An 11,854-nucleotide genomic window follows, 5' to 3' on the forward strand; every position below is an offset into this window, starting at 1 on the left:
TTGCTGTATTACACAGCAACTCTGTTTAACCTTTTGAGGACCTGCCATACTGTTTCCCAGCACGGCTGCATCATTTTATGTTTGTATCCAAAGTATGTAAAACATTCTCATTTCTATACATTCCTGTCAACACTAGTCATTACCTGTCTCTGTGAGTATAGCCATCCTAGCAAGTATGAAGTGGCATCTCGTGGTGTTTGATTTCTCTCTCTGAGGAGAGGACAATGAAGATTGAGTTCTAGATTAGTAACTACTCAAAGCTACCCATCTCTTTTAGAATTTCAGTACATTGAGATGAGGTCAAAAGTCTGATTTTGGTAATTAAACTATTTCTAGTTATTTCTCATAGTTCAAATCATATGTCTCATTGCTTACTAGTCTTCATTGCTTTCAAACTTGAGCAGAAATTCTAAGGAGTTACACCTGCGTATTTTTAAGAAATTGTCATTGAAGGGAACCCTGAAAAAATTTCTTCCTGAATAGTTCTTAAGTCTTTCTTCTAGTTATTCGCTTCTTCTCATCAACATTGTCATTAAAAATCTCACCCTTTATTATATTCCAGTTTGTAGGAGATCAGTTTCTACCTGCATTTAAGTTATGCTTTTATTTTCTCTTTTCCAAAAATCCATTTTTCTGTTTTTTCCTAATCAGCTTTAAGTTTAGTGGCTTCAATAAACAACAGTGGTTTCGTTCAAAATCTACACTTAGGAAAAGGTGGCCAGGATGGCTGGCTTCTCCTCCCCTCGGCTTCAGGTGGGGCAGCTCGAGGGCTGGGGGCTGGAATCGGGTGAAGGTGTGTTCATGCCCATGTCTGATAGTTGGTGTCTGTGGTTGGCTGGACTTTGGTGAATGCAGACAAGTGAAACACCTACCCTGAACACCTAGGCTCTCTTTGCAGCCTGGGCTTCCTCGCAACATGGAGCCTGGTTCCCAGGTTGAGAGCCAGGCAGAAGCTCTGCTGCCTTGTCTAACCTCGCTTTGCAGTTCACACAGCATCATTTTCATCATCTTCTGTTCAATAGGAGCAAGTCACTTATACTTGGCCTATATTCTACCTTTTTTACAGAATAAAGTTTTTAAAACTAATGGGTACATTCAAAAACTAGCACAGTTACTCACTGGCCACAATTTTTTATATTCCTTCCAATGAAAAATACCCTTTTCCCCACCCATTCCCTCACAAGTCTCAGTTGTTAACAGTGTCAGGCTCAGGCTCAAGTAAAGGTTTTACTATCTTCATCAGGTACAGATGGCACATGGGGATGAGGTTTCTGGGTGTGATTTCTAAAGTGTGACCCTGTGAGCACAACCCTCTCAGTACTAAGACTTGAGAACTAAAGGGACAAGCTATCTGCCACCCACACCCCCACCATTCTGCTGAATGACTGGACTCTCCCGTTCAGAAACGGGAAACGGGAGGCAGTGTAGTCCATAGCAGCTCTGAGGTCCAGTTTGGTGCTGCCAGCTCTGTGATGAGGACTTGGTCCTGCCCATAGGAGTGCTTCTCTTTTGCTCTACCCTCTGAGCTCTGTGTGCTGTCCTTTTCATAAGAAATGACCTCTGTATGTACCTGAGTCATGTTTCTTAAGCCAGCTTCCTCTTTGTTGAACTTCTAAGAAAATCCCAAAGGGCTATTCTCATTTGTATTCCTTGGTCTCTGTTAGGCCAAACACTGTTGTTTTTTTTTTTTTTTCTGCCAAGGTTCTCTTTAAAGCTTTTACTGTCCTGAAAATAGGATTGGGGTTCACGTCATTGGAGAGGCTACCCTCACAAATCTTTTTTTAAGAGAAGCTCTGCACCTTGGGCTTCTTGTGAAGCTTTGTAGGATGATGCCTTTTAAATTCGTATGCCCTTAAGATCTTTAAAGGAATTTGAGGCACCACCTTAAGTCTTTCCAGGGTCTTAATGAAGGGTGTTACAGGCTTCACCTTTAGACCATGTTTTCCTGGCAGCACCCTAGATTTGATCTTAGCCCAGAGCTGTTTCTTTCTTTTAGCATCATGTGACCACTGGACATGTGGAGATGCTGTAAAGGAGATAACAGATATCGAACCCAAATATAATTGAGCCTGGTTCCTTTCTATTTAATAGCCCCCCCCTTTTTTGATAGCTTATCCCTCTCATTGATGTTACTTTCACCTGATTCGTAGCAAGAGTCTCCTTTCCCCTGTGTTTCAGTGTTGTTTTCTTCTCTTGCCTAGAAGCTGTCACCAACAGCCTCTTTAAGGGCCATCAGGATTCAATTTACAATGTCATGAAGCCCTTTGGGTTTTAATTTTTTTCTCTGCATCCATTCAGATCTCACCTACCTCCAGGTTGAAAGGCATTCTCACATCTTTTAGTTCTTTTTTAATGGCATTTTTAATATCAGTATCTGTGCCAGGTATTTATTGCCAGCAAATTGTATAATAAATCACGTCAAAGCCTAGTGGCTCAAAACAGCATTTACTTTGTTCACAAATTTGTGTTGGGGCAAGGCTCAGTGAGTCAGACCAGCACGTTTCTTTTCCAGTCAGCATCAGCTGGGATGTCGTGAAGGTGGGGACCAGAGTCATCTGCAGATTAGTTCATGCACATGTCTGGCAGTTGGAGCTGGCTTTTGGACGGGACATTAGTTGGGGGCGGTCAGTGGGGGCACTGACAAGGTGCTCAGCATGTGGTCTGGGCTTCTTCGCAGCGTAGTGACTGATGCTAAGGGTGGGCTTTCCCACAGAGCAAAAGTCAGTTTCCCCAGACTCCATCCAGTAGAAATCAGTTACTGAGGCCAGCATATATTTAAGGGGAGGGCATTTCAGAGAAATGTGTCAAAGAATTTGTAGACAGTTTCAATACCACCACATCCACTCACCTTGACTTACCAAGTAATCATTCTGTCTAAAGGAAAGTTCTTTGCAACTTGGTGTCACTGAAATTCCCGCAAATTTTGTTTGTTGTTTTGTTTGGTATGTTCTGTTCTGTTAAAAGTAACAAATGGTTACAAAAATGAGGCATTTTTTTTGTTGCTGTTGTTCAGAAAAATGTGTGGATCATCTCACTAAGCTATTAGGAGATGGGATTTCGTTAACCTTTTGAATTATTTTTCTTTGGAATGCAGTTCAAATTAGCAAAAACTATTCATAGTTCATTGAGTTAGACAAGGCTGTGGTCCTAGTGTGATTAGATTGACTAGTTTTCTGTGAGTATGGTTTCAGTGTGTCTGCCGTCTGATGCCCTCTTGCAACACCTACCGTCTTACTTGGGTTTCTCTTACCTTGGGCGTGGGGTATCTCTTCACGGCTGCTCCAGCAAAGCGCAACCAATGCTCCTTACCTTGGACGAGGGGTATCTCCTCACCGCCGCCCTTCCTGACATTCAATGTGGGATAGCTCCTCTAGGCCCTCCAGTGCCCGTGCAGCCACGGTGTGGCGTTGGTCCTCCCAGCCACTGCCCCTGGCCTCGGGCGTGGGGTTGCTCCTCCTGGCCGCCGCCCCTGTCCTCGGGCGTGGGGTAACTCCTCTCGTCGCCGCCCTGACCTCGGACGCTGGGTATCTCCTCTCGGCCGTCCTTCCTGTGGTCATGTATGGATGTGAGAGTTGGACTGTGAAGAAGGCTGAGCGCTGAAGAATTGATGCTTTTGAACTGTGGTGTTGGAGAAGACTCTTGAGAGTCCTTTGGACTGCAAGGAGATCTAACCAGTCCATTCTGAAGGAGATCAGCCCTGGGATTTCTTTGGAAGGAATGATGCTCAAGCTGAAACTCCAGTACTTTGGCCACCTCATGAGAAGAGTTGACTCATTGGAAAAGACTCTGATGCTGGGAGGGATTGGGGGCAGGAGGAGAAGGGGACGGCAGAGGATGAGATGGCTGGATGGCATCACTGACTCAATGGACATGAGTCTGAGTGAACTTCGGGAGTTGGTGATGGACAGGGAGGCCTGGCGTGCTGCGATTCATGGAGTCGCAAAGAGTCGGACACGACTGAGCGACTGATCTGATCTGATTCATAGTTCAGAAAAATACATGGGATTAGAATCCATATTTATAAGATTTATTAATGAGAGTCTTATTTTCACAATCTTCTTTTGGGAAGCGTTTATTAACTCAACCCTAGATAACTCAATGCAGTATCCCTCAAACTCCTTTAAAACATGGGGCATTAAGATGGGGGGAAGGAGTAAGAGACATTCTACTAAGAGGTGACTGACTTGTAGTGATTTTATGGAGAAAAAATAGAAAAGAGTGTAAAATCAAGTGCAAATGTTGTGTGACAAAGATGATGACAGTGAAGAATATGTTTTGTGACTCTTGGTGGTTTGAACTTCTTTCTTGATTCTCTGAGTAATCCCTGGTCCTATATTCTACAATACAGATACCATCGTATCTATTTGGTCCTGGGTTTGAGTTAGGCTGTGCTCAGTCCACTTGCCTCATTACCAAACAGTATTGTTTTATTCTTGCAGATTGACGATCTTACAGCAGAGCTGGAAAGTGCGTCTTCAAAAGATCTGCACCTGGATGCAAAAAATCAAGTTCTTCGAGAGGAGTTACTATCTATGAAAGGAATGCAAAAGAAATGTGAAAAACTGGAGAAGAATAAAAAGAAGTTGGAGCAAGAAGTAGTGCACCTCAGAAGTCATATAGAAATGAACATGATAGAACACAGTGAAGTAGAGCAGTATAAACGGGAGATTGAAGAAAGGGCGAGACAGGATCTTGTAGAGAAATTAAAGTAAGTCAACCTATTTTTGCAGGCTAATTTGTTCATCTGTCATGTGCTTGAATTCACCTCATTGTAAATTATGTTTTGGATCTATACAGCTTATGTGTTTCCTCTACTTCTGTTAGAGCAGTTGGTTTGGTAGTTTTATGGAAGGAAGGGGGCACTTGTTTCTCCCTTTAGATATTTCCGTTTCCATCACAGTTATCACCAAATTGACCTATCAGAATGATTCTCACTAGAGAATCCTTTCATTTATAAGACCAATTGGTATAAAACAACACTACTAGGAGGAAAAGAAAATGTGGTTTAGAACTGATACCATCCTCTTGAATTATGTTTAAGTTGTCTTGTTCAATTTTTAAAATTTTAAGTTGATCCTCTTGTTCTTTGAATTATCAGATTATATAAGCACCACTATAACAATAATTCCACTTTAATTTTATAATTCACATTTAATTCACTTCACATTGACAATAATTGTTTTTAACTTCTGCTCTTTTTTTTTTTAACCTTTAAAATTGCTTTCTGAATCACTGACTCAAAGGGAGCAAATACCATTTTCCAGGTGAATGATTATTTTTAAAATGTTATCTTTTAAAATTTGCCTTAGATACAAGCAGCATCTCAGGAGAATTTAGAGCAGTTAAAAGAGAAGAATAATGCTTCCATAAGAATTCAGATGGAACTCAGAATTAAAGACTTGGAATCTGAACTCTCCAAGGTGAAAACTTTGCAAGAAGATTCTCGAAAAGCAGAGTTGGAAAAATATAAGCAACTCTACCTAGTAGAACTAGAAGTTAGAAAGTCACTGGAAGGTAAACTAGACAAGTAAGTCAAAACCCAGAAAGTAAATTTAGTTCGTTAATTTGTCTCTAAAGCCTAATTTTTATAGAGCACAGTTCATGAGATTAGTAGGAAGTAAAAGCTAACTAGATGGTCACTGCTAGAGGGTGGCCTAAGACAAACTATTAATACGGTGTCCTTTTAAGTTTTACCACAGAGTCGGAGACGACTGAGGTGACTTAGCAGCAGCAGCACACTGCATAAAGGCATGCTTGTGAAACTGGGGGCAATTAACACAGGAGTGAAAAACGGGATAATTCACAGAGTGTCTAGAAGTAGTATGGTGATCTGACTGAGGGAGCGGGTGTGGAGGATGGAAAGGGCAGATGGCACCTCCAGTGCCTAGTGTGGGTTTCCCCACTGTCTGAAAGCAGAGCATTTCTAGGAAGCCTTTCATAAGCCAAAACAGCATACAGCAAAGAAGCAGGTACCCGAGGGCACGTTCTGCTACTTGAAGTCTAAAATGAATATGCACAAGTGAAACACAGGTGCTCCCATATAGGGTTCAGGGTTGTGGTGACTTGACGCTGAGTTGTGGGATGTGGCTTCCAGGGAAGGAGCTCAGTGGGGCCAGTCTCCCTGCTTGGGGAGCGCGATGCCTGTCACTGTAAAATGTACATGGAAACTTTTTATATGAAATCAAAAAGTCTCTTCAAAAAAATTTGTTTTTGTTTTTTGATTATCAAAAACAGATGCTGACATAGGCCTTTCCTAGAAGTGAAGTAACATAAAGTAAACTTTGGAAAAGCAGGGGATACTTGTAATTGTTCCCGGGGCTGTGTTAGCTCTTTTCAATCACCCATTGACTTTCTTGTCCTCCCCTCTAGATTGTGACTCTAGATGATTCCTCAGAGCCAAAACTTAATTTCTCTGAGGTCATGAGTGAAACGAGGATGTATACAAGGGTGGTGAAAGCAAATGCTTGAAAGTGGCTTTGTAGGATGTGGTGTTTCTTTATCCCTGAACTGTTTCCTGGAGGCAGGTGTGTCCCAGAGGGCAGCAGGTGTCACTGTGAGGCCACCTCCCTTTCTCCCTGATGCCCTTTCTCTCCTCTCCCAACTGTGACTTGTTACTTGAGGAGCCCTAGACACATGTGTACTTCTTTAGAACAAGGTTACAGCTATCATTGTTTACAGGAGGTCTGCTCTGTGTTTTCAGTGTTCAAACAGTTTATTGGGAATTCCATTTACTATATGGCAACTTTAAAAATGCAAATCATTAAGTTGATGTTTTCCATCTTCCCCAGGACTCATGAGAGGCTGGCAGTGATCAGCACCAAACTTGAGGTGGAGAAAGAGCAGAACAAATCTTTACTCGGCATTCGTAGCTCGAGGCCAGTGCTGGAGCCCCCTTGTGTTGGAAATTTCAATAATCCTTTAGTGCTCAATGGAAATCTTACTCCAAGAGCAAATGTAGGCTTTTCTACCTCAATTCCACGCCCTTCAAATAACAGCATGGAGACTTACTTGACCTAGGTTAGTTCTATTATCTTTTTTGCACTGGGTTTCAGATTTTTGATATGAATGATCCTTGTTTTTAATTTGGTGAACTTCTGAGTTGTTTATTTGACTTAATGCACACTAAGTAAAAGCTATAATTAACTGTTAATAAAGGAGACAGAAATTTTATGATTTTTTTTTTGTTTCAACATTTCTGTTTTCCAGCCCTTGCTGAGCTAGCAACTCAGCATTTAGCTTATATTGGAAATGGCCTTTATCTTTTGTTAACAAAGGTTCATTTTGTGAGCCATCTATCATGTGTTTCTCAACTTCTCAGTCTGGTCACCTGCCGGGTATTTCGGCCACATAAAACCATTACTCAAAATCTGAATTTCATTTTCTTTGTGAGCAAGAGCACTTGCTATGTCTTTTGGCAATTTCTGACAATGTATGATTAGATCACAGAGGTTTTTTTCAGTTTTCTGCTTCCAATTCTAAGTGTCTAAGTCTCTTAAATCCAGTATATTTTTGTTCAACCCTTAGGAATTCAGATTTTATCTCTTTACTAAAATTAACTTCATTATAGGCTCTTTTCAACTCTGAAAATTTGCAAAATTCTTTGTAAAAACGAGTACTATTTCCACTGAGTTCTTGCAGTCTAATGTCTTACCCTGGTTCTTTACATTCCTGTTCTTGGGGCCTAAAATAACAAGTGAGGTTACCATTGGCAATTGATTTTTTTCTTAGAGTCCTTTGATTGCAGCTCTAAGGCCCTTTCCTCAAAGAGATTCTTATTTGTGTCTTGGGTTCCTCCAAAAAGGTCTTTGTAGCTTTGATGTATTGATAATCTGACAACTCTTTAAGAGTTTCTTTTTTCTCCCAAGAGGCTTTTAACTTTCTGCACAGTGTACTGCCAGTCATTTCATCTTTTTCTATTTGTGGACAGAAGCACCTCTCCGCGCCCCCCTGCCACCAGCCCCCACCCCGGGAAAATTCCAGAGTAATTACTCTCTAGTAAGGCAGTTATGCTTATAGATTGTCAAGGCACGTATTGAAAAATCAGGCTATAGGGACTGCAGTGGAGGAAGGTGATGAGGCCAAAAAGAGAAAAGGCTGAGGCCAGCAGGTGCCAGAGACAGGAGCTGGGCCCAGAACAGACAGTGGGTCCAGATGAAATGGATTCCTGGCAGAGCAGGTTGAGAAAAAAAGTCCATGAAAAGTTAGAGCTCAAGATTTCCTGGTCCCCCAGGACTTCCTGCTGTACAGCATCTGGCCCTGACACCCAAAGCTTAATTCCAGAATCAGGCAGGGCTGGTCCATCTCCAGATCTTATTCCAGCCCTGCTACAGCCAGACCCTCCCCTCAGCATTACAGGCAGCCCCGTGGCGCCTGTGTAGGAATTAGAACCAGACACTCCTTCCAGGATGCTGTCCTGCTTCAAGATGGTTGTAGTGAAAGGCGCTCAGTTGTATCTGACTCTTTGCAACCCCGTGGTCTATACAGTCCACGGAATTCTCCTGGCCAAAATACTGGAGTGGGTGGCCTTTCCCTTCTCCAGGGGATCTTCCCAACCCAGGGATGGAACCCAGGTCTCCTAAATTGCAGGCAGATTCTTTATCGGCTGAGTCACAAGGGAACCCCAAGATAATAGCAATAAATGCATAAATCCACAATGAGTATGATGTGACTGGTGCCCACCAAAGTCATGCCGCCCACAACCTGTATGATCAGACCCAGTGGCCTGTGTTCCCTGCCTCCTGCAGTGGGAAGTCCTTCCCCAGAGCCCCTTTGTGCTTCTAACTCCTTACACTAGAACGTTGCTAAAAATAGGTGTTGCTTTCCTTCTGAGAAAGTCTCCAGTTCTTCATCTGCTGACCCCCTTCCTCCAGCCCCTGCCACTATTACTACTTGAGATAGAAGGTAAATCCCCAAGGTCATGAGTGTCCATGCTACTGCTAAGTCACTTCAGTCGTGTCTGACTCTGTGCGACCCCAGAGACGGCAGCCCACCAGGCTCCCCCGTCCCTGGGATTCTCCAGGCAAGAACACTGGAGTGGGTTGCCATTTCCTTCTCCAGTGCATGAAAGTGGAAAGTGAAAGTGAAGTTGCTCAGTCGTGTCCGACTCTTAGCGACCCCATGGCCTGCAGCCTTCCAGGCTCCTCCTTCCATGGGATTTTCCAGGCAAGAGTACTGGAGTGGGGTGCCATTGCCTTCTCCCATGAGTGTCCATAGAAGCCCAAAATATTTAAAGGAGATAGTTAAGCTGACATAGGAAATTGAGAAGAATTTGTTTTTGCTCATGAGGAGGAAGTTAAAGCGCTTGAGCTTTATGAGGAACTGAGCTTCATGAGGCCTGGGTCCCCATCCCAGGTAAACATTTTAGCTGAGCCAGGTTATCACTGACATTTAACTCTGGGCTTTTGGGATGTCATTGTAAGATAAGTGAATTGAACTAGATGATCATGAGGGCTGCTTTTACATTTGCCTATCTGTAGCTATCCTGTGATCATGGGTTAGTGACCAGAATGAAGTAACAGTTAGAAACTTGGATAAAGGTTCATTGCTCTTCTGGGATGACATGACTTGAGAGAGATTGCTTCCTTGGGATGAATGAATTTTATCATACTACCAAGAATCAGATAAGGAGCCTAACATGTTGCTGGTTTCACATCAAAGTCAAGCTTTGATGTGAAGTATCCTCACAAGCTGCTTCTGGCTTGTAAGGATACAGATGTTGACTGCAATATGCATGAGCACTGAAGGTCTTAGGACAAGTCCATTTTTCCATTAAGGAAGTTTCCTTCTATTTTGAGTCTGTCATGAATGAGAGTTGACCTTTATCAAATGTGTTTTCTGCATCCACAGAAAGATCATGTGGCTTTCTTCTTAAATCTGTTAATTTCATGAATTACATTGATAGATCTTCTAATATTTAACCATCCTTGTACTATTTTGGAATCATTCTTTTTAAATACACCATTGGACTGGGTTTGCTTATATTTTATTTAGAATATTTCCATCTATGTTTATAAACAATGTTTTAAGCACAAAAGAGAAATTTTTAGTCCATTTAACTGGAAATTACAGTGGTCATTCCACCTATGTTTATAAGCAAGAGTGATTTTTAAATTTCTCTTTTTGTGCTGATCTTGTCTGGTTTTGGTGTCACGACTAAATAAGTCTTGTAAAATAATTGTGTAACTTTGCTTCTTTTCTGTTCTCTGAAATGGTTTATATAAGATGAAGATTAACTGTCCTTTGAAGTTTTATTAAACAAACCTCTGAAAATATCAGAGTGAACTCTCACTTGGTCAGGATGATGTCTGGATACCCTGGACAAACTTTCCAGTAAAACAACTATGCATGCTAGAGTAAATTTTTTAAAATTATGTAACTGAATTGCGGAGGTGGCAGAAAAAGAAAAAAAAATCAAAAGAGTGAGGAAAGCAGGAATTTAGAAAAAGCAAAAAGCCATATTTTTCCCTCGGGGCATCTCACAAATTTAAATTTCAGTTTTGATACTTGACTGTAATGCAGGAGGTTAGGTGACAAACCATCACAGAGTTTAGTAGAAGGCCTGTCTGTAAAGCTGAGCCTGCAAAATGCAAAGTCCTGTGTGTCAGGGTAAAGTAGAAATAAATGCACATCACGCAAGTGGCCAGTAAGGAAACTTGCTTATCTTGACCTTGTTTCTGAATGGAGAGAGGGGGAGACGACTTCCCCGAGAATTTAAAACCAGTTTTTATTGGGGCACAACACTGCCCGGAGTGAAGAATATATTTTCTAGTCTTCTTTGCAACATGCCATGTATGTTCTGTCCAGTGAAATCTAAGTGGAAGTGATGCATGTGTTTCATTCAGGACTTTTCCATGTTTGCTCATAAATGAGGTTAATTTTTGACGTTCCTTTCTTGGGCCAACCTTGTCTGGTTTGAGAGTTCTCAGAAAGGAAGAAAGGTATTCGAGTAGACAGCTAGCAGTCTCTGCTGCCCTGATACAAGAGGTGATTGAGACATGGGGTATCACAGAAGCAGAATTTTCACATGAACAGGAAGGATTTTCCTTCTTTAAAGAAGATCCCAGCCCTGGGAGGCTTCCCAGGTGGTGCTAGTGGAAAAGAACCTGCCTGCCAGTGCAGAAGATGTAAGAGACAGAAATTCAGTCTTTGGGTCAGGAAGATCCCGTGGAGGAGGGCATGGCAACCCAGTCCAGTATTCTTGCCTGGAGAATCCCAGGGACAGAGTAATCTAGTGGGCTACAGTCCAGGTGGTCGCACAGAGGGTGCCTCACATAACCTGGCATGCCATCACACACCATTGCACACTCTTGCGTGTCCTCCCATGCCCTTGCACACTCTCACATGGACTCGCATGCTCTTTATGCCCTCACACTTGCTCACCCACTCTTGCACATCCTTGCACGTCCTCACACAGGGTTGCACATCCTCACACTTCCTTGCACACCCTTGCAAGCCTTCACATGCCCTTGAACATCCTCACATGCTCTCACACACCCTCACACACACTTGCACACCCTCGCACATCCTCTTATGCCCTCAAATGCTCTCATACTCACATGTGTATCTCACAGAGCCACACACCTTGCATGCACTTGCACATCCTAGCATGTCCTCCCATGACCTAATGTGTCCTCAAATGTCCTCGCACACACCTTCATGCCCTCGTGTCCTCTCACACATTATTGAACACTCTCGCACATCCTTGCACACCCTCACATGCCCTTGCATGCACTCCCACACCCTCACACGTCTTCATACACCATCAAATGCTTTCACATGCACATGCACACTCTTGCACAGCCACACACCTCCTTGCATGCCCTTGCACACACTTGCATGCCTTAACACCTTTCCC

The 11,854-nt window shown here is 42.7% G+C and overlaps 1 protein-coding gene across 1 annotated transcript in view; it reads left to right on the forward strand.

Moving 5' to 3' along the window:
* The window catches only part of LOC147359890 (ankyrin repeat domain-containing protein 26-like), a 39,098-nt gene extending 28,827 nt beyond the window's left edge, over positions 1-10,271 (forward strand). The window contains exons 10-12 of the mRNA XM_086335671.1: positions 4,440-4,708; positions 5,310-5,527; positions 6,789-10,271. Of these exons, the coding sequence (XP_086191797.1) occupies positions 4,440-4,708; positions 5,310-5,337 (297 nt within the window). The 3' untranslated portion in view covers positions 5,338-5,527; positions 6,789-10,271. The remainder of the gene's footprint in view (positions 1-4,439; positions 4,709-5,309; positions 5,528-6,788) is intronic.
* The last annotated feature ends 1,583 nt before the right edge of the window (positions 10,272-11,854 follow it).

The sequence above is a fragment of the Bos grunniens genome, chromosome 14 (genome assembly GCF_055505025.1).
Source record: "Bos grunniens cultivar Pamir isolate PY7600 chromosome 14, Bosgru_T2T1.0, whole genome shotgun sequence".
Taxonomy (NCBI): Eukaryota; Metazoa; Chordata; class Mammalia; order Artiodactyla; family Bovidae; genus Bos; species Bos grunniens.